Genomic DNA, 24,805 nt, shown 5'->3' on the forward strand with positions numbered 1-24,805 from the left:
TCCTCCTGACAGAGCTGGTAGACCTGAGTCAGGTTTGGAGGCCTCCTTGCTCGCACACACTTTTTCATTTCTGGCCACAAATGTTCTATAGGATTGAGGTTAGGCTTTATGATGGCCACTCCAATACCTTGACTTTGTTGTCCTTAAGCCATTTTGCCACAACTTTGGAAGTATGCTTGGGGGGGTCATTGTCCATTTGGAAGACCCATTTGCGACCAAGCTTTAACTTCCTGACTGATGTCTTCATATGTTGCTTCAATATATCAACATATTTTGGCTTCCACATGATGCCATCTATTTTGTGAAGTGCACCAGTCCCTCCTGCAGCAAAGCACCCCCACAACATGTTGCTGCCACCCCATAACATGTTTCTGCCACCCCCGTGGTTCACGGTTGGGATGCTGTTCTTAGGCTTGCAAGCCTCCCCCTTTTTCCTCCAAACATAACAATGATCATTATGGCCAAACAGTTCTATTTTTGTTTCATCAGACCAGAGAACATTTCTCCAAAATCTACGATCTTTGTCCCCATGTGCAGTTGCAAACCATAGTCTGTTTTTTTTTAATGGCGGTTTTGGAGCAGTGGCTTCTTCCTTGCTGAGCGGCCTTTCAGGTTATGTTGATGTAGGACTCGTTTTACTGTGGATATAGATACTTTTGTACCGGTTTCCTTCAGCATCTTCACAAGGTCCTTTGATGTTGTTCTGAAATTTATTTGCACTTTTCGCACCAAAGTACATTAATCTCTAGGACAGACCGTGTCTCTATGACAGCTGCATGGTCCCATGGTGTTTATACTTGCATAGTAGTGTTTGTACAGATGAACGTGGTACCTTCAGGCGTTTGGAAATTGCTCCCAAGGATGAACCAGACTTGTGGAGGACTACTATTTTTTTCAGAGGTCTTGGCTGATTTCTTTTGATTTTCCCATGATGTCAAGCAAAGAGGCATTGAGTTTGAAGGTAGACTTGAAATACATCCACAGGTACACCTCTAATTGACTCAAATTATGTTAATTAGCCTATCAGAAGCTTCTAAAGCCATGACATCATTTTCTGGAATTTTCCAAGCTGTTTAAAGGCACAGTCAAGTTGGTGTATGTAAACTTCTGACCCACTGGAATTGTGATACAGTAAATTATAAGTGAAATAATCTGTCTGTAAACAGATTATTGTGAAGGGAGTAGTACACAGCGTTGTACGAAATGTTCAGTTTCTTGGCAATTTCTCACATGGAATAGCCTTCATTTCTCAGAACAAGAGTAGACTGACGAGTTTCAGAAGAAAGTTCCTTGTTTCTGGCCATTTTGAGCCTGTAATTGAACCCACAAATGCTGATGCTCCAGATACTCAGTCTAAAGAAGGTCAGTTTTATTGCTTCTTTAATCAATGCAACAGTTTTCAGCTCTGCTAATATAATTGCAAAAGGGTTTTCTAATGATCAATTAGACTTTTAAAATTCTAAACTTGTATTAGCTAACACAACGTGCTATTGGAACACGGGAGTGGTGGTTGCTGATAATGGTCCTCTGTACGCCTATGTAGATATTCCATTAAATATCTGCCATTTCCAGCTACAATAGTCATTTACAACATTAACAATGTCTACACTGTATTTCTGATCAATTTTATGTTATTTTAAATGGACCAAAAAAATTGCTTTTCTTTCAAAAACAAGGACATTTCTAAGTGACCCCAAACTTTTGAACAGGAGTGTATATATATATATATATCTCAGCAAAAAAGAAACGTCCCCTCACTGTCAACTGCATTTATTTTCAGCAAACTTAACATGTGTAAATATTTGTAAGAACACAACAAGATTCAACAACTGAGACATAAACTGAACAAGTTCCACAGACATGTGACTAACAAATATGGAATAATGGTTCAATGAAAGATGGGAGTGGGGGGTCAAAATCAAAAGTAACAGTCGGTATCTGGTGTGGCCACCAGCTGCATTAAGTACTGCAGTGCATCTCCTCCTCATGGACTGCACCAGATTTGCCAGTTATTGCTGTGAGATGTTACCCCACTCTTCCACCAAGGCACCTACAAGTTCCTGGACATTTCTAGGGGGAATGGCCCTAGCCCTCACCATCCGATCCAACAGGTCCCAGACGTGCACATTGGGATTGAGATCCGGGCTCTTCGCTGGCCATGGCAGAACACTGACATTCCTATCTTGCATGAAATCACGCACAGAACAAGCAGTATGGCTGGTGGCATTGTCATGCTGGAGAGTCATGTCAGGATGAGCCTGCGGGAAGGGTACCACATGAGGGAGGAGGATGTCTTCCCTGTAACACACAGCTTTGGGATTGCATGCAATGACAACAAGCTCAGTCCGATGATGCTGTGACACACCGCCCCAGACCATGACGGACCCTCCACCTCCAAATCGATCCCGCTCCAGAGTACAGGCCTCGGTGTAACGCTCATTCCTTTGACAATAAACGCTAATCACCCCTGGTGAAATAAAACCGTGACTCGTCAGTGAAGTCCTGTCTGGACCAGCGATGGTGGGTTTGTGCCCATAGGCAACGTTGTTGTCGGTGATGTCTGGTGAGGACCTGCCTTTACAACAGGCCTACAAGCCCTGAGTCCAGCCTCTCTCAGCCTATTGCGGACAGTCTGAGCACTGATGGAGGAATGCGTTCCTGGTGTAACTCGGACAGTTGTTGTTGTCATCCTGTACCTGTCCCGCAGGTGTGATGTTCGGATGTACCGATCCTGTGCAGGCATGGTGTGGAAAAAATGGCCTCCACTTCAGTTACTAGGTGCACCTTTTTAAAGCGTATCTGAGGTTGGTTCAGAGAGAATTGTGTAGACTAGAGTGTATTTACTACTAGAGCCTGTATTTATTTATTTGTGTGCAATTTTGTACTGTGTCAGAAAGGCATGTCCGTCCTGTCTCCCTGTAGCGCTGTCTTAAGCGTCTCACAGTATGGACGTTGCAATTTATTGCCCTGGCCTGATCTGCTGTCCTCATGCCTCCTTGCAGCATGCCTAAGGCACGTTCAAGCAGATGAGCAAAGTTTTCATAACTGTGACCTTAATTGCTAACCGCTTGTTAGTGTCTTAACGACCGTTCCACAGGTGCATGTTCATTAATTGTTTTTGGTTCATTGAACAAGCATGGGAAACAGTGATAAACCCTTTACAATGAAGATCTGTGAAGTTATTTGGATTTTTAAGAATTATCTTTGAAAGACAGGTTTCTTTTTTTGCCGAGTTTATATACATATTTTTTCCCCCTTTATATATATTTTTTTCTGCTGAAAACTTGAGGGGCCCCCCCAAAAAATGACCCGCGGGCCACTTGGGGAACTCTACTCTACAGCCTTGTGTATTTGCGGTATGCCATTTACAGCCAGCAACAGGTCCAGAACCAGTCGAGCTTAGGGTTGTGTTTTTAGGGCTGCAATGATACCAGATTCGTAATATAGAATTATTTCCATGGGAAACATGAAAACACATAGCAGAATGATCTCTTTGGTCCTTCAAAAACTTGCTGTGTGTAAAATAGGTTGTGCTATATCTTGGAAAATAGATCAAATGTGACTCTGGGTGACAACATAATGGTGTTTTTCCAACATTAAGGCTGATTTCGTAAATATGTGAAATCCGCTTTGTGTTTTGTTTCCTTGCCACAATACTAACGAGTATCACAATACGGGTATCGTCCCGGCCCTAGTGTTTTTGTAAGGGCAGAGTAGAGTACATGGCCCGTGTGTGTGTGTGTGTGTGTGTGTGTGTGTGTGTGTGTGTGTGTGTGTGTGTGTGTGGTCGGAGAACATGAAAAGGCTGTGAGGGAGAAAAAACCCCCAATAATAATTAGACAGCCTCATATCCTGACACAACAACCCCCCCCTTCCCCTCTCACCCCCTCCATCACACCCTCAACCCTGAAACAGCAACCCTCACACCCCTCCCTGTGTAGGGGGTGATGTCATGCCACAGGATGGAGGGATGAGGACGGGGATGAAAGGAAGAGAGGGAAAACCCTCATGCCGGTCAGGGCCCATGCGGCCGTTGGCGCGGCAACATGAAAAGTGGAAATATCACGCTGGCATGGCGACAAAAGAGAGCAGAGCCACCAAAGCCATGGCATGATTACATGTTCCACAAGAGACGCCAATATCACACAGAGAGAGGGAGAGAGACTAAAGAGAAGGAAAGAGAGAGACTAGAGAGAAGGAAAGAGCGATAGAGAGTGTGAGAGAGACTAGAGAGAAGGAAAGAGAGAGAAAGAGGGATAGAGTAGAGGGCAAGAGGGAGAGGGTAGTGGAGGGGATTACCCAGGAAGCTAGGAACATGTCACCCCAGCCAGACCACTTAAAGACAGGCAGCACAATTATGAGCACAAAGTTTGTTTTTTCACTAAATTGGTAATTTGCCCAATCAGATCAGCTCTGACAAAGATCTGATGTGAAAAGATTTGATGTGATTGATCAAAAGACTAATTAGGGAGAAAAAAAGATTTGAATTGGGCTGCCCGTGTAGACGCAGCAATACTGTTCAACACTACACTTAAAAGAAACCATCATGCAAGGATCTATTCAACACTTCACACAAAACACCACAAGTCAACTTACTGCGCTATAACTCTTTAGTCTGCACAAATAAAATGTATAGGCATAGCTACAGCTCTCTGAACAAAGCTAACCCCTGCAGGGAAATACAATGTGTAGATGTTAGATGAACAGCTCAGTGGCTAGCTACAACGCTACAAAAACAACTCTTCCACAAACACAGGCAAAGGAAACACAAGCTAGGACCCAATCTTCCAGCGCCTCCCCGCTTCCCTGCTGTAGAGGGAGCCGCTGTGTGTGCAGCACGCAGGGAGGGAGGCAGCGGTGGGGGTCACAGGTCAACAGCCCAGCGCCTCTCATAAGAACCAGACAGGAAGAGCTGGGGGAAAAAACGGTTTACATATATACACCACCAAATGAAGTGGTGGGTTTGGCACCGAAAAACAAAAGCATATGCAGAAAAGTACCTCAAACGTACAGTAAAATATGGTGGTGGGGCTATTATGGGACCTTTTATGGTCAACGGCAACATGAACTTTACCAAGTATCAGGACATTTTAGCAAAAAACCTGGTTGCCTCTTGGCCGCGAGTTGATCTTCCAGCAAGACAATAACCCCAAGCACTAATCAAATTCCAGAAGAAAATGGTTAATCGACCACAAAATCTAAATAAATGTCCGTCTCCGGACTTGAACCCTATTGGTTTATTTTGAATAGGGCAGACGAAGGATATCAAGGATCTGGAAAGATTCTGTAAGGGAGACCGGTCTAAGATCCCTCCCAATGTGTTCTCCATTCTCATAAAATGGTTCAGTGTCGTTATCCTCGCAAGGGGAGGGTGCTAGAGCATTGAAAACAGCCAATAATGTTGACCTGTATCTTTTTGAGATTTTTTGTTGTTGTATTACTTGTTAAACAAAATCTCTTTCCCTGAGCAATTGTATTAGTATAAAATAATATAATGATATTTTTTTAACAGTCTTTTTTTGCGCTTTATCTCTTTATCAGGGGTGTCAATAATTATGGACCTGACTGTATGTGACACGATACTGGTTTTGGTGTGGAAGCCTGCTCTCTCTACTGCACTAGGACTTCATAGGCTAGCATACCCCACCCCTCACCTCCATTTTCTTTCACCCTTTCCCGTAAGTCCTGCCTTTCACCCTTTCCCGTAAGTCCTGCCTTTCACCCTTTCCCGTAAGTCCTGCCTTTCACCCTTTCCCGTAAGTCCTGCCTTTCACCCTTTCCCGTAAGTCCTGCCTTTCACCCTTTCCCGTAAGTCCTGCCTGTCACCCTTTCCCGTAAGTCCTGCCTTTCACCCTTTCCCGTAAGTCCTGCCTTTCACCCTTTCCCGTAAGTCCTGCCTTTCACCCTTTCCCGTAAGTCCTGCCTTTCACCCTTTCCCGTAAGTCCTGCCTTTCACCCTTTCCCGTAAGTCCTGCCTTTCACCCTTTCCCGTAAGTCCTGCCTTTCACCCTTTCCCGTAAGTCCTGCCTTTCACCCTTTCCCGTAAGTCCTGCCTTTCACCCTTTCCCGTAAGTCCTGCCTTTCACCCTTTCCCGTAAGTCCTGCCTTCTGTTCATCAAACCTGCCTCTAATGGTGGGTCAGCTACAATAGAAGCAGTTAGTAGTCCTGGCTGCTTTGTTTTCCATTTCAGTAGAGAATCTATGAAGTCAGAATTAGAGTTTAAAAACATCACGATACATTAAAAAAAACATGAGCTGGCGCACACCCAGAGGAAATTGATTTCGTGTAGAGGTGCTGACTAACGCCGAATAAACTATAAGATGCAAAAATAAAAATAAAGAGTTGCACACTTTATATATATATAAACTTTATTGGGTAAATCACCAACGTTCCAGGCATCAATGTGCCTTCTTCAGGGTGAACATCGTGATGCAAATAGCATATATAGCATGTAGCATATTCTAGAATTGTAATTTAGATCCGAAACTGGGCGGCAAAGTGTGTAGTAAACAGAGAGGAGGGTTGAGTATGGGGTTATACAGGGGGTAAGGCTAGACCGGGCACGGCAGGGTGGGGTGAGGGGGGATATCTGAGCCTGTTTGGGACTACAGTCTGCGGGCACTATGGGAGTAGGGGCATGGGGGCTGGCAGGGGCACATCGGGCTGTGTGTCTGTCTGGCATTACAGTAGAGTAGTGGCCGTGTCTGGCTCTGGGAACACTACAGGCCCCCAGCTGTGCTCGGGCCCAGGCAGGCAGGGTCTGGTCTGTCAAGATGGGCCAAACAACAATGAAGAGGCCTTTCCCCTCTCCTTTCTCTCTCTCACTTTACACACTAATTATAGACCAGCAATGTCCCACTGTCCCCTCAAAACAAACCAGGAAAGAGAATGGAAGAACAAGGCGCCTCCTCTTCTCCCTCCTCCTTTTCATCTCCACTCTAATGAGGTTGATGGATACTGTCATCTAGATCACTTTCACAACACCTCCCCCTGAAAGAGGGCCACAGGTCTGCTGGATGGGCTCTGCTCCTGCACCAAACCACCCCTCCCCAATTCCAACATGGCCGCCTGCCTACAAAAACAAGAGATCATCCCTATGGTGGCCCCAAATATCAGCTCAGCAGACGTTGAGTCAAGGCCTCACTGCAGTCCAGTCAGAACACTACTGTACGCCAAAAACACTTGACTGACCCGTCGACTACAACAAATGATACAGTCGGTACTTTCAAGAGAGGAACCTATCGGCCACACTTGTTCCTATTCCCAGGTATAGTACAAGATTCTTCAAGTGTTTGAGTGCCTTCGTTCTAGCATTACCATTAGCTCAGCTTTCAGATCCTGGCGTGTTCTGTTATCCTCTGTCCTACTCGGTAGCTAGCATTGAACGCCAACCGACCGCTAACCGTCGCCTCCAGAGAAAGTGCCTCATCCATTAGCATGTCTATACAGCTACAAGGAGCGCTCCTTCAATTATGAATGGCTGCCTTCTTTCTGTCACTGGCAAGGCGAGGCCAGGCGTGTACAGGATAAACGAGACGATAGCGCGCCCCCCCCCCTTCCTCAGGGACAAGTGGTATGTTCCATTAGGAAGGACACTTAATTAAAGCCATGATAAAATACCACTCTGGACACCAGAGGGGGGGGGGGTCTGGTGGAGGGGAGAGGCAAGTGAAGGCTTCAGTTCCTCTCTTCTGATTATTGAAGCGAAAAGAGGAGAGGTGAAAAACAAAAACAAAACATGTAAACGAACGGTTCCCTTGACAACCAGGGATCAGAGATAAATAATACTGACAACGTTTTAATTAAGTTGCTGAACACAAGTTGTCTTCACTTCAGAGCCAGGCCGAATCTGCCCATGCTGATAGGATGAAGGAGTGATGTTGTCTGGCATGTACAGGAGCTGATCATTGCACCATTTTCGTCTGTGTGCATGTATAACCTAGCTGTGTTTGCTCACCTTTCCCAGGACAGTGAGACAGCTGGGGTCCAGCTCAGGCTGCTCCAGCTTCACCACTCCCACCCAGCCATACTCGTATAGGTCCTCCTCATCATTGTTGTTACACAGCCCCAGCGGATGCATCTGGAGACACGAGGAAAAGCTTGGGTCAATATCACAACATATAACACAGGATTAACGTCCTTCACGGCACAGCATAGGGTTAAAATCATTCTAGGGATCCTTGGGAAAACATGCTCCTGCAAGAACCTAAATGTCCCTTATTATATTACATACAAGCTGGTGCAGGTGTGTGTGTGTGTTTGCGGTTGGGCTCAAAGAGATTGCCGTTGAAGTGCGCTTTATACACTGTACCTATGAGCTAAGCAGCAGCGCTACGGTTTAACAGCCAGCCAGGCACATTCATATTACTATAAAAGGATGTAAGGCTTTAAATGAAGAGAGAGAAAAAAGCCAATGGTAAAGTAGCTAAGTTCCACACCACTGCACATTACCCAGTGTCTAGAGTATCTTAAGTGGTCCCCCTATTATCCCTAAGGCTACTAAATGATCTTGGGGTTTGCAGTGCCATTCCTCAGAGCACAGAAAGAGAATGACTAGAATGGAAAAGAATCCCCCTTCAGACCACAGCAATACTTCAGGTCGAACGCACTGATTATAGGCCTAAGTTGCACTGGATAAGTGTCCGCTAAATGACTACAATGTGGAATGTCTGTAATTGAAATGCCCAGTCTATTCTATGTCATTGTATTCTTATGTCCTGACGCAGAGGGAGGATGTCTGCAGAGTAGATTAGACCTGAGGACTGAGGATAGGAGGGCAGACATGACAGAGGCTGGCTGACTCACTCTCTGTGTGTGTGTGTGTGTGTGTGTGTGTGTGTGTGTGTGGGCACGAGGCAGCCCCCTGTAATTACAGACTAATGCATCATGATTCATCTCAGAAAGCTCTTGAGCTACTTTACTTCAGACTTTCTCTTCTTTGATTACGTAGGGGGATTTAGAAATAGACCTATATGTCTGCATCCCAAATGGCACCATGTTCCCTTCCATAGTACACTAGTGTTGATCGTCTGGTTTGGGGACCTACAGTATGTCGTCATCATACATATCCCCCAATGGGAACAAAAACACAGAAACCACGCAAAAATAAATACACTTAAAACATTTTTATTTATTTTTAAAAACAGCATAAAATAGGAACACTTGACGTCTAGGCTTCTAACTTCAAGGAGCCTACTTGCCATTCCCCAAAATGCTTTAAGTATTGCACCAATATTTCCTGAGGTGATGACACGGACTGCTGTGGACTGTTATTCTCTATATCTAAAAGCAGCCTTTCTTCCTTCCTGCTCTGTGGGGCCTCAGCCTGGCCTTGTAAACTCAACAGGTAAAGACTTGAAGAATTCATCGTATTCCTGTCAGGCCTAAGCCAGTCAGGGATTGTCTGACCTTACTGTAAAGGGGCTCTCCACAGTGATTTCACCGTCTACGCACAAATTTCAGCTGCACAAAAGGAAATGGAACGAGGTGGAGAACGACGCAAACAAACCTCCGCCGGCGCCGTTGAGTTCTGTGTAGAGCCTTTAACACTCAACATGGTCGGCCATCCAACTGAACCAAATCAAGACAAAAGTTACATTGAAATATAAAAACAAGACAACTACAGCAAGAGAGAAACCTACAGTGTAAACTGCACATATTTGTTCGAGCATAAAAAGAAAGAGGGTAATTTCACTCCTTCTCCGATACCCAAAATTAGATTAAACGTCTTTAAAAAAAAAAAAAAAAAAAAAATTAAGTTGGAAGCTGGTGTCCTTAGGTCACAAAGACCCATCCCCTCCCCTCTCCACCCTGACCAGTAGCAGCAGCTTAATGGACCCTCTGGGTCTGAGGATGACCCCAGATACCCTCTCTCTCCCTGCCCTCTGAACCCTACTTCATCACTTTGGGAGAGAGCTGCTCTGCTGGTTGGAGTTCGGGCGAGGCATGCAGCAGGACCATTGAAAAGGTAGACTACATGGCCAAAAGTCAAACATCACATTCCAAAATCATGGGCATTAATATGGAGTTGGTCCCCCCTTTTGCTGCTATAACAGCCTCCACAGGATGTCAACAGACTAGTTGGAAAGGTGACATCCTATGACAGTGCCACGTTGAACGTCACTGAGCTCTCCAGTACGGGCCATTCTACTGCCATTGTTTGTCTATGGAGATGTAATGGCTGTGTGCTCGATTTTATACACCTGTCAGCAACGTGTGGCTGAAATAGTCAAATCCACTAATTTGAAGGGGTGTCCATATACATTTGGCCATGTAGTGTATTTAGAGGGGAGGTTTGTCACTCCATCGCCATATGGCAAAGGGGGGGCGGCCCACTGACCTGAGGGTTTTGGAGGAGTGTGTGTGTGCGTGTGTTGGGTGGGGGTTAGAGTTCAGGGCTTAAATGCAAATAGCCCAAGATGGTCATTGTGTGTCATAAGAAAGGAATGCTGACAAAGTGTGTAATGTCGTTTGAGAGTTCTCTCTTCTCTATGAAGTTCCCCATTTCCCCCACTGAAGAATGTAATGTGATAGAGACATTGGATTCTCCACACGAACACCTCTCTATCATTACTAGTCTATAGGCATACTGGAACCACAGATGCTAAATTTGAGAAATCAAGAGCCTCGGGACAGCCATGGGGATGGAATATTAAAGACACACACACAAACACGTAAAGCACACACACACACACACACACACACACACACACACACACACACACACACACACACACACACACACACGTTTCTGTTAGCCGGTAATAGCCAGTACCAGTCAGAATTTTGGACACATCTACTCATTCAAGGGTTTTTCTTTATTTTTACTATTTTCTACATTGTAGAATAATAGTGAAGACATAAAAACTATGAAATAACACATATGGAATCATGTAGTAACCAAAAAAGGGTTAAACAAATCAAAACAGATTTTAGATTCTTCAAGGTAGCCACCCGTTGTCTTGACAGCTTTGCACACTCTTGGCATTCTCTCAACCAGTATTATGAGGAATAATTTTCCGACAGTCTTGAAGGAGTCCCACATATGCTGAGCACTTGTTGGCTGCTTTTTCTTCACTCTGCGGTCGGGTGATTGTGGAGGCCAGGTCATCTGATGTAGAACTCCATCACTCTGCTTCTTGGTCAAATAGCCCTTACACAGCCTGGAGGTGTGTTTTAGGTCATTGTCCTGTTGAATAACAAGTGATAGTCCCACTAAGCCCAAACCAGATGGGATGTGATATCGCTGCAGAATGCTGTGGTAGCGATGCTGGTTACGTGTGCCTTGAATTTGAAATAAAATCACAGACAGTGTCACCAGCAAAGCACTCCCACACCATCACACTTCCTCCTACATGCTACATGGTGGAAACCACACGTGCGGAGATCATCCATTCACCTACTCTGCGCCTCACAATGACACAGCGGTTGGAACCAAAAAACTGATTTACACGGGTCTAATGTCCATTGCTCGTGTTTCTTGGCCCAAGCAAGACTCTTCTTCTTATTGCTGTCCTTTGGTAGTGGTTTCCTTGCAGCAATTTGGCCATAACGCAGTCTCCTCTGAACAGTTGACGTTGAGATGTGTCTGTTACTTGAACTCCGTGAAGCATTTATTTGGGCTCTAATCTGAGGTACAGTTAACTCTAATGAACTTATCCCCTGCAGCAGAGGTAACTCTGGGTCTTCCTTTCCTGTGGCGGTCCTCATGAGATTCAGTTTCGTCAGTTTCGTCATAGCGCTTGATGGTTTTTGCGACTGCACTTGAAGAAACTTTCAAAGTTCTAGACATTTTCCGGATTGACTGACCTCCTACCAAATAGGGCTATCTTCTGTATACTACCCCTACCGTGTCACAACGCAACTGATTTGGCTCAAATGCATTAAGGAGGAAAGACATTACACAAATGAACTTTTAACAAGGCACACCTGTTAATTGAAATGCGTTGCAGGTGACTACCTCATGAAGCTGGTTGAGAGAATGCCAATGTTGAGAGAGTGAGCAAAGCTGTCATCAACGCAAAGGGTGGTTACTTTGAAAAATCTCAAATCCAAAATATATTTTGACTTGTTTAACAACCCATGCTAGTTGTTGTATATTAGATCACCCCTCTTTCTAAATGTCTAACGGATTTTGTCATCTCTGTCACATGAAACCGCTCGCATGTACAGTGCCCTTTTGACAAAGGTGTTTGCCCGCTAATTGCATTGTGGAACGAACAACCTACTGCCTTGTACGCATTGCTACGCTTACGTGAAGAAATACGTTTATTTTAAGCTAAACCTTCTGATCTGTTACCATTTTATTTTATGTATCCCTACTGGTTGTACGAATTTGGGCTCTATCATCCCACAACGGTCCCAGAATCTGTTTGGAATAGGCCATTTCTTTCTCAACAAGCTGACCAATAGGTCCACTTTTCTACAATGGCAGACAGTAAATTGACAAAGGCTAGTGATTTTGCAGTTCTTTGGCTGAGGAAAGGTAAATGTGGACAGTTATTCTAACATCTTCAAAGTGCGCATCAGAATTCGGTAAGAAGGACCGCACATCAGTGCATCCTGGCATGTTCTGTTAATATGAATAACCATAATCAAAATGTGATTTCTGTCATTCGGAGCACCGTGGGTGGACGCCCTAATCAGGGCACGCACCCAATGCATATGGGTCCTGTACATTTCTCAAATGTCCGGTAAATTAAAAATGCTGGTGGTCAAATGTCCGGCACCACGTTTTCGCCACAACTGAAACCCCGACAAAGACACATACTCTTGTAGCTGGGTACGCGCACACAACATTCTTGTTCTTATTTATTTCAGTGTTGCATTTCAGGTAACGTAAAATTCGAGGCAAAGGAAGCATGTCCTTCAGGCTGTGTCTTCTGAGAAGCCAAACTCCTGACGCAACAACAATACCTAGCAACATTGTCAACAAAAACATTGAATTACGAGGAAACTGTGGGCGAAAAAGAGCAATATTTTAATCAACACAGCACCAAGAAGGAAGCAGTAAAAGCAGCAGACCTTCATATTCAGAGAGAGAAAGAGGGCAATCAGTGAAGAACAAACACCATTTTAAATACAACCCATATTTAGGCTTATTTATTTTCCCTTTTGTACTTTACTTTCCCTTTTGTACTTTACTTTACTATTTGCACATCATTACAATACTGTACAGTATATAGCCATAATGACATTTAACATGTCTCTATTCTTTTGGAACTTTTGTGAGTGTAATGTTTACTGTTCATTTTGCTTTTGTTTATTATCTATTTCACTCAATTTCGCAATGTAAACATGCCAATGAAGCCCTTTTGAATGTAATTGAATTGAGAGAGAGATCTTCACTATAAGCAGTCTCTACACGGTCTCTCCTGTAAACTTAGAGACGGGGCAGAGCAGTATAGAAGGCTCAGGCTGCCTGGCACAGATGACTGTAGATAGGCAGGATTTAGGTAGGTAGATCGATATTACTGTTGGTAGGAGAAGGGAGAACAGAGGTCTATGTTACACATTTGGTATGATAATTCCATCTTTGAAAGCTGGGGGGAAATCAGGAGATATAAGCAGCTCTTTCCCCTATGCCTACATAGTGCATACATTAATCATCATGCTGAACTATTCCACTTCACAAATTGAAATCAACTGAATAAGGATGCATTACCTGCCCCGGTGTTGCTGTGGCTGACATATTGGGAAATGTATTTAAAATGAACAGAGGGAGGGAGAAATGGTGGGAGAAGGGAGAGAATGAGCCCCGCCTGCCCTGCTCTACTCTGCCTGTCTGTCCCCCTGCCTGTCTGTCCCCCTGCCTGTCTGTCCCCCTGCCTGTCTGTCCCCCTGCCTGTTTCCCTGGCTGCCTGTCTCCCTGGCTGCCTGTCTCCCTGGCTGCCTGTCTCCCTGGCTGCCTGTCTCCCTGGCTGCCTGTCTCCCTGGCTGCCTGTCTCCCTGGCTGCCTGTCTCTGAGTCTAGAACACTGTTCTATTGTGTTGGTCCTTTCCCTGCACCTCCAAAGTGCCTTCTGTTGTTGTTATGGCCAGCGCTGTTATTTTAGAGGCTGGCCACCATTATCTCCATCTGTACTGCTGGTACACAGCTAGAGAGAGGCTGGTTGGTCATCGGGGGATGTAAAAACATGCCTTGATTGAGGGAAGGTTGTTAATACGGAGTTGGGATCGAATGAAGGGGCAAATGTTTTGGTGTCTTTGGCACACACACAGTGCAGAAACAGCAGAGCTTGTCATGTGCTCACTGCTCCAGAAGCTATCCTCTCTCGGTAGAGCCCTGCTACCCGACCTGAGCCCGACTACCCCTGACATTAAACATCAGGTTAGGGCAGGGTAGTGCCTGTTTTTTTCAGGAATAACTACGGTACGGGCATAGCTCAGGTATCACCAAATTGTTAACTAACATTTTGAAGTGGAGCCATTTGCTCGCGCTCTGCTGCGCAGTTCATCTAACGAAGGTCGTAACATGGTGTCAGAAGTGCTTCAACCTCGTCAAATATAAGACAGGAGAGATTATTTCAGAGAAAATAATAATATTCCTTGTGCTGTCGGAGTTTAGAGTGACGAAAAGTAGCTAAGCGCTAACTGCTCTCATGTGTCTTCATTGAGCAGGGCAACCCAAGCGGAGCCGTTGCTATGGATACTCAGACTCGGAGCCGCCATGAACAGAGCGCATGGAGAGCGAGCTGCGGATGGGACTGAGTGACAGACCGAGAAGCAGCTAATGGATTTACTTAACAGAGGAAGTTAATTCTGATTTCAGGTTTCGGGCAGGGCCTTACATTTGGCAGAAGCAATCGGGCGTGGGTACGGTAGGGCCTGAACGTTGTGGGCATGGGTAGGGTTCAGGCTTAAAATGTATGCCCGTGCAGGGCTCTACCTCTTGGCCCCACAGCTGGACAAGAGCACTGCCTACCATGACACTTCACTTTGCGCCTCTCCTTCTTCCTTCCTTCCTCCCTCTTCTCCCCCCACTCATCCCCTATCCTCTCCTCTATTCTCCCTTTCCCCCTGTCCGAGATGGTGTATCCAGTTCTGCCCTGCTCGCCCCGAGGGGAGGCAGTCTTTCACATGGGTATCCCCTTACACACAGCCAACACTCTCAATGAAATCATGGCAGTGATCTGAACCCAGCTTGTCACTCAACTGGTCCCTCCCCCCCATGCTCCATCTACAGAAAACAGTGTAAAGACTTGGGTTGTATGCACTAGGGCTAGGCACGAAACGGAAGAAAACGGACTGAAACAGGGAGCGACTACCTGAACTTCTCCAATGAGAAAGGCTTGTTTTCGTATTTTGTCGCTAATCATTTGGCTGCGGCATGCACTAATGAATACAACCCCGAAGTTTGGTTTGGAACAGGAGTGGGTTGCGGCTTTGCCAACTAATACTGTACGTATAAATCATCTCAATCAATAAATACAATACAGAGTTTAAAAAATATGGGTTATGGCTGTTGCTTGTTGATTTGTCTTAGGTGCTTTAAAAAATCATCATCATAGCATTATGGGGGATGATATACTATGTGAAGATGTGAAATTGCAGTCAAATGAAAGGTGGGCCCCCACCATCCCCGAAATCCCACCCCCAGCTCTTTATCCCGCTCGCTCTCCCCTATAGGAGTGGACTGAGCCGATTTGGGTTTGTAGTGGGATCAAAACAAGCACTACTTCTAGGACTATTTCTAGTCCTCCCCTCTCAACGGACATCTAAATGCAAGTCACACCATTCTCCTCTGTTAGTGACACGATTCACTCTTCCTTTGATCATTCAACAACAACTAATTCAGACCCCCCCCCCCCATCCCTCACTTTCCACCATCGCTTTGCACCCCTATTTGCAGCACCACCCCTACCCCCCCCCCTCCTACATCCTCCTTTCCCGCAACCCCCAACATTTTAAATCGCTCCCCACGTTTTGTTGTCTGAGTCGCAGCATGCTATACCGCCCCTGCCTGAAAGAACTCGATAGGGTTCAGAGCTAGGAGGAGGAGGAGGAAACTCAAGGCAGGACAAGGATAGCTAGTTTCCCTTACTGCTCTCCAACTAAACTCTCCACCTTCCTTCAGCCCCCCCCAATATTTTATTAACTTAGGGCCATCTAAAATCTAACTAAACGGAATAAGGAAACAACAAAAAAATCTCATGTTTAGTTTTTTCCAGGTTTCAGATCGCTCTCAAAACCACACTTTTATTAAATAGAAAAACATCAACATGGAATGTTCTAAGTCTACAACAATGCTTAAAATCACATCAGGAGACCACTTTTGAAGTCTGGGAAATGTTTTCAGACTTTTTAAGTGTGTACCAGCAAGAGACTTGTTGGATAACAGTGTTTCTGTAGCACATGTGATTGCAGAGTATGCTAAACAAATTGCCACTGGATTGAGCCAAATATTCATGGTATCATTCTGCCAGGGAAGGCAATAGGCTACTTTGTAGCTAACATTTAATTGAGAAGGTTTTTGGGAAAGCCTTTCCATCTAACCAGAAGACGTTTATCATTAGCATCATCCGTAACGGCTCCACAAAGCGGCAGTTCTCCGCATCCTGGATTTTATAGGGCCCCTACTAACTTAAAGAAATGCTGTGTGGGTCAAAGATTTCACAAACATCCGCCCCGGCTCTGGTTTAGAAGAACCTGTTTGGACCATTACAGCTTCAAAGGGTGCGTTTGACTGTGGGAAGATGGTTGTGTTAGCCGCAACACTACATTCAGAGCACAGTGCTCCTGTACATGGATCATATTAGACAGTGCTTCTGCTGATGCACCAGGTAGTCAACTTCAAAACAGCAGGCAGATTAGAGGACATAGCAGACAATTTGATTCCTCAGCTAAAATCATCACGCGCCACAGACTGAAAGACAGACGGAGAACGAGATTACACACGCATAATAGCAACTTGCTGTTTATCCTGGATATGGAGCTGTGCTCAGCTTAACCAACGGAACAACTGAAACGAACCCTCTGTTTCATTCTCAAATCCCAGTTAAGAAAGGAAATGAAACACAGACTCCTAAAAAAAAAAAAAAAAAAAAAAAAACATCTTGGGCATTGGCACACAAAAAAAGCCACGAGCAAGCCCACTACCATGTCACAGAGCAGTTCAGCACAGGGACTTACAGTATCCCAACTACTGTGCTTCTAATATAGTCTAACATTGCATGAAATCGCACCCTATTCCCTTTATAGTGCACTACTTTTGACCAGGGCCCCTAGGGCTCAGTAGGGAATAGGGTCAATTTGAGACACAGTTTAGGACACTGTCTGGTGATGGCAGAATTTAGGTCGTGATGCAGATCGGTTTCACTGACAATCAGAAGGGAGAGAGCAAGCCCACAGGCACACTGTGCCATCACAAACACCGTGCAATCCCAAACACTGTGCCATCACAAACACCGTGCAATCCCAAACACTGTGCCATCACAAACTAGGGCCGGGGACAATGCCAGTATCACAATATTTTGTCCGTGGCAAAAGTGAAAACACAAAGCAGAAGTCACTCTTTAAACCTTCAAAAACTGCAGTATAGAAAAATATTGTGTCCTATGTCTTGGAACACATAATGGTGTTTGTTTCCAACATTAGGGTGGTTTTCCTAAAGTTAAATACGCTTTGTGTTTTGTTTCCTTGCCACGATACTAACGAGCATCGCAATACTGGTATTGTTCCGGCCCTACAACAAACACCATGCCACCAAAAACACCATGCCACCAAAAACACCATGCCACCACAAACACTATGCCATCCCACGCACCATGCCACCACAAACACCATGCCATCCCACGTACCATGCCATCACAAACACCATGCCACCACAAACACCATGCCGCCACAAACACCATGCCACCACAAACACTATGCCACAACAAACACCATGCCACCACCAACGCTATGCCATCCCAAACACCATGCCACCACAAACACTATGCCATCTCACGCACCATGCCACCACAAACACTATGCCATCCCACAAACACTATGCCATCCCAAACACCATGCCACCACAAACATTATGCCATCACAAACACCATGCCACCACAAACACTATGCCATCCCATGCACCATGCCACTACAAACACAATGCCATCCCACGCACCATGCCATCCCACACACCATGCCACCACAAACACTATGCTATTCCAAACACCATGCCACCACAAACACTATGCCATCCCAAACACCATGCCACCACACACACTATGCCATCCCACGCACCATGCCACCACAAACACTATGCTATTCCAAACACCATGCCACCACACACACTATGCCATCCGACGCACCATGCCACCACAAACACTATGCCATCCCAAACACCATGCCACCACAAACACTATGCCATCCCACCACAAACACTATGCCATCCCACAAACACTGCCATCCCACGCACCATGCCACCACAAACACTATGCCATCCCACGCACCATGCCACCACAAACACTATGCCATCCCAAACACCATGCCACCACAAACACTATGCCATCCCACCACAAACACTATGCCATCCCACAAACACTGCCATCCCACGCACCATGCCACCACAAACACTATGCCATCCCACGCACCATGCCACCACAAACACTATGCCATCCCACACACTATGCCATCCCACGCACCATGCCATCCCACGCACCATGCCACCACAAACACTATGCTATTCCAAACACCATGCCACCACAAACACTATGCCATCCCAAACACCATGCCACCACACACTATGCCATCCCGCGCTCCATGCCACCACAAACACTAAGCCATCCCACGCACCATGCCACCACAAAGCCTATGCCATCCCACCACAAACACTATGCCATCCCACGCACCATGCCACCACAAACACTGCCATCCCAAACACCATACCACCACAAACACTATGCCAGCACACGCACCATGCCACCACAAACACTATGCCATCCCACGCACCATGCCACCAAACACTATGCCATCCCACACACTATGCCATCCCACAAACACTATGCCACCACAAACACTATGCCATCCCACGCACCATGCCACCACAAACACTATGCCATCCCACGCACCATGCCACCACAAACACTATGCCATCCCACGCACCATGCCACCACAAACACTATGCCATCCCACGCACCATGCCACCACAAACACTATGCCATCCCACCCACCATGCCATCCCACCACAAACACTATGCCATCCCACGCACCATGCCACCACAAACACTATGCCATCCCACGCACCATGCCACCACAAACACTGCCATCCACAATGCCACAAACACTATGCCATCCCACCATGCCACCACAAACACTATGCCACCACAAACACATGCCACCATGCAAAAACACTATGCCATCCCACCACCACTACGCACCATGCCACCACAAACACTATGCCATCCCACCACAAACACTATGCCATGCCACCACAAACACTATGCCATCCCACCACCATGCCACCACAAACACTATGCCATCCCACGCATCCATGCCACCACAAACACTATGCCATCCCACGCATCCCACCACAAACACTATGCCATCCCACCACAAACACTATGCCATCCCCACAAACACTCATGCCACCACAAACACTATGCCATCCCACAAACACCATGCCACCACAAACACTATGCCATCCCACCACAAACACTCCATCCCACCACAAACACTATGCCATCCCACAATCCCACCACAAACACTATGCCATCCCACCACAAACACTATGCCATCCCACCACAAACACTATGCCATCCCACCACAAACACCATCCCACCACAAACACTATGCCATCCCACCACAAACACTATGCCATCCCACCACAAACACCATGCCACCAAAAACACTATGCCATCCCACCATCCAAAAACACTATGCCATCCCACCACAAACACTATGCCATCCCACCACAAACACTATGCCATCCCACCACAAACACTATCCATCCCACCACAAACACTATGCCATCCCACCACAAACACTATGCCATCCCACCAAAACACTATGCCATCCCACCACAAACACTATGCCATCCCACCACAAACACTATGCCATCCCACCACAAACACTATGCCATCCCACCACAAACACTATGCCATCCCACCACAAACACTATGCCATCCCACCACAAACACTATGCCATCCCACCACAAACACTATGCCATCCCACCACAAACACTATGCCCCACCACAAACACTATGCCATCCCACCACAAACACTATGCCATCCCACCACAAACACTATGCCATCCCACCACAAACACTAAGCCATCCCACCACAAACACTATGCCATCCCACCACAAACACTATGCCATCCCACCACAAACACTATGCCATCCCACCACAAACACTATGCCATCCCACCACAAACACTATGCCATCCCACCACAAACACTATGCCATCCCACCACAAACACTAGCCATCCCACCACAAACACTATGCCATCCCACCACAAACACTATGCCATCCCACCACAAACACTATGCCATCCCACCACAAACACTATGCCATCCCACCACAAACACTATGCCATCCCACCACAAACACTATGCCATCCCACCACAAACCATCCCACCACAAACACTATGCCATCCCACCACAAACACTATGCCATCCCACCACAAACACTATGCCATCCCACCACAAACACTATGCCATCCCACCACAAACACTATGCCATCCCACCACAAACACTATGCCATCCCATCCCACCACAAACACTATGCCATCCCACCACAAACACTATGCCATCCCACCACAAACACTATGCCATCCCACCACAAACACTATGCCATCCCACCACAAACACTATGCCATCCCACCACAAACACTATGCCATCCCACCACAAACACTATGCCATCCCACCACAAACACTCCCACCACAAACCATCCCCCACCACAAACACTATGCCATCCCACCACAAACACTATGCCATCCCACCACAAACACTATGCCATCCCACCACAAACACTATGCCATCCCACCACAAACACTATGCCATCCCACCACAAACACTATGCCATCCCACCACAAACACTATGCCATCCCACCACAAACACTATGCCATCCCACCACAAACACTATGCCATCCCACCACAAACACTATGCCATCCCACCACAAACACTATGCCATCCCACCACAAACACTATGCCATCCCACCACAAACACTATGCCATCCCACCACAAACACTATGCCATCCCACCACAAACACTATGCCATCCCACCACAAACACTATGCCATCCCACCACAAACACTATGCCATCCCACCACAAACACTATGCCATCCCACCACAAACACTAAGCCATCCCACCAAACACTATGCCATCCCACCACAAACACTATGCCATCCCACCACAAACACTATGCCATCCCACCACAAACACTATGCCATCCCACCACAAACACTATGCCATCCCACCACAAACACTATGCCATCCCACCACAAACACTATGCCATCCCACCACAAACACTAAGCCATCCCACCACAAACACTATGCCATCCCACCACAAACACTAAGCCATCCCACCACAAACACTAAGCCATCCCACCACAAACACTATGCCATCCCACCACAAACACTAAGCCATCCCACCACAAACACTAAGCCATCCCACCACAAACACTATGCCATCCCACCACAAACACTAAGCCATCCCACCACAAACACTAAGCCATCCCACCACAAACACTAAGCCATCCCACCACAAACACTAAGCCATCCCACCACAAACACTAAGCCATCCCACCACAAACACTATGCCATCCCACCACAAACACTATGCCATCCCACCACAAACACTATGCCATCCCACCACAAACACTATGCCATCCCACCACAAACACTATGCCATCCCACCACAAACACTATGCCATCCCACCACAAACACTATGCCATCCCACCACAAACACTATGCCATCCCACCACAAACACTATGCCATCCCACCACAAACACTATGCCATCCCACCACAAACACTATGCCATCCCACCACAAACACTAAGCCATCCCCACAAACACTATGCCCCACCAAAACACTAAGCCATCCCACCACAAACACTATGCCATCCCACCACAAACACTATGCCATCCCACCACAAACACTATGCCATCCCACCACAAACACTATGCCATCCCACCACAAACACTATGCCATCCCACCACAAACACTATGCCATCCCACCACAAACACTATGCCATCCCACCACAAACACTATGCCATCCCACCACAAACACTATGCCATCCCACCACAAACACTATGCCATCCCACCACAAACACTAAGCCATGAAAATACAGTGTTCAAAAAGAGTTCCATCAAAACAATGCCATCGCAAAGTGACACCACAAAATAGTGCCATCAGCTACAGTGCCATCAACCATGCCACCACACACACTATGGATTAATCAAACTCGCCTTCTTGCCCTCTAAAACAAGATGCACATTTTTCAGTTGGTTTCAGTTCAGTTTCAGTTCAGTTTTTCAACATGGTCGTGGTGCCACCAGGGTCTGGCAGAGTGACAGGTTTCACTAGATGTTCTCTAGGTCAGTCAGGTCCAATGATTAACCACTAGAGCGGTTGGTTAAGGTTTATAGGTTTCTCTATTTTGGGAAGGGGAAAAGCTAGCACCTTTTCACGTGTACACGGAAATATACCGGAGAAGAAGAACCCGGGAACCATGCCAGTCTACTGTACTTAGTCAATGCCACTCCGACATTGCTCGCCCTAATATTTATATATTTCTTAATTCCATTCTTTTACTTTCAGACGTGTGTATTGTTGTTAATTGTTAGATACTACTGCACTGTTGGAGCTAGGAACACAAGCATTTTGCTACACCCGCAATAACATCTACTAAATTATATGTATGTGACCATTAAAATTAGATATTTGATTTGAGTCCTCTTCTCTTGTCTCACCCACCTGTGTTCCCTAAGCTAGGCTACAGACGTGTGTGTTCCAGTGTGTGTGTTTGAGGGAGGGAGGGAGGGAGAGAGTGTGTGTGTGTGCTTGCGAGAGAAAGAGAGAGCTCAGGGCACTACAGCTCTCAATGAATGATACTGGTACTGGAGAAGGCAAGTATGTGTGTTCTCCCCAAAAGTCTTCCACCGTGAACTCAATGACCCCACTCCACACCCCCCACACACACGTTCACACACGCATGCAAAAACACACACACCAGCTGCACTGACCCGGGGCATTGACGGGCTTGGGCCTCCCACTGCATCCCCCAACCCCATTCATCTTCAGAGAGGTGTGAGGTAGCCCTTACAACGATCCCAGCTTATGTGTGATACTATCGTAGTTCAACATTGTTGCAGGTTTGCAATGGGAGAGCGTACTTGTATTAGCATATCATCACGTCATGAAGATATTGACACTCCCCTTACATTGTGTGGTTGGTGGATTTAATCAATGACCTGCGCAAACGTGTGTGAGTCTGCTCTGAACACACACATCAAATACCCTCAACCTCAAATGGCCCCCCAGCTGCCAAATACTTCCAGTGATACCTCATCCTCAGAACTGGATGCTCGCTCGCAATAACATGCCCACACATAGTGGGGAGAACACACACACACACACACGTGGCCGTGCCAGTTTCCTGTCGATGCATGTCATTTAAACTCTGTCCCAGCAGCCAAACAGTGATTTTCACAGAGAGTTATTGCCACACAGTTCCACTCCATCTGTTTATCCATGAGGAGGACCGAGCCATAGTATAGTAGTATAGAATAGTCTCTCTCAGGGCCTCCCGAGTGGCGCTGCGGTCTAATGCACTGCATCATAGTGCTAGAGGCGTTACTACAGACCCGGGTTCATTCCCTTAGGACGACGCACAAGCACCCTAGCAACTCCAAGTGGCGGGCCGGGTGCCTGCAGGCTGACCCCGGTCGCCAGTTGAACGGTGTTTCCTCCAACACATTGGTGGGGATGGCTTCCGGGTTAAGCTGGAGGGTGTTAAGGAGTACGTTTAGGTGGGTCAAGTTTCGGAGGACGCGTGACTTTACCTTCGTGTCTCTGAGACCGTTGAGGAGAAATAAGGGGGTCAAAAAAAGTATCATAACAAAAATAAATTCGAAAGTCTCTCGCTCTGACATCGCATGCTCTCTCTTTATCCAGCTCTTCTCATTGTTGGGATGTCAAGTCTGCATCTTTCTCAATCAATCATGTTGTATGGAACGCTTTTTCTCCCCAGTCTGAACAGTGACTAAGGACAGACGCACACACAGACAGAGAGAGAGGATGAAAGAGAGAGAGAAAGAGAATGAATGAAAGTGAGAGACCAAACCAAAACATTCTGACTGACCGGGCCTATGAAGTACTGTAGCAATTGAGTAGCTGTCTCCTCTTTCTACTTCATTTCCCAGCACTGTAAATAACTTCAAAGGGGGCTGGTAGTCTTGAGGAGCAGAGAGAGAGAGAGAGAGAGAGAGAGAGAGAGAGAGAGAGAGAGAGAGAGAGAGAGAGAGAGAGAGAGAGAGAGAGAGAGAGAGAGAGAGAGAGAGAGAGAGAGAGAGAGAGAGAGAGAGAGAGAGAGAGAGAGAGAGAGAGAGAGAGAGAGAGAGAGAGAGAGAGAGAGAGAGAGAGAGAGAGAGAGAGAGAGAGAGAGAGAGAGAGAGAGAGAGAGAGAGAGAGAGAGAGAGAGAGAGAGAGAGAGAGAGAGAGAGAGAGAGAGAGAGAGAGAGAGAGAGAGAGAGAGAGAGAGAGAGAGAGAGAGAGAGAGAGAGAGAGAGAGAGAGAGAGAGAGAGAGAGAGAGAGAGAGAGAGAGAGAGAGAGAGAGAGAGAGAGAGAGAGAGAGAGAGAGAGA

The 24,805-nt window shown here is 46.4% G+C and overlaps 1 protein-coding gene across 2 annotated transcripts in view; it reads right to left on the reverse strand.

Moving 5' to 3' along the window:
* znrf3 (zinc and ring finger 3) overlaps positions 1–24,805 on the reverse strand; it is a 116,845-nt gene that overhangs the window by 32,082 nt on the left and 59,958 nt on the right. For both annotated transcript variants that reach the window (XM_035786301.2, XM_035786300.2), the window contains exon 2: positions 7,959–8,081. In XM_035786301.2, coding sequence (XP_035642194.1) covers positions 7,959–8,081 — 123 coding nt within the window. The remainder of the gene's footprint in view (positions 1–7,958; positions 8,082–24,805) is intronic.

This window comes from Oncorhynchus keta, chromosome 14, assembly GCF_023373465.1.
Source record: "Oncorhynchus keta strain PuntledgeMale-10-30-2019 chromosome 14, Oket_V2, whole genome shotgun sequence".
Lineage (NCBI taxonomy): Eukaryota > Metazoa > Chordata > Actinopteri > Salmoniformes > Salmonidae > Oncorhynchus > Oncorhynchus keta.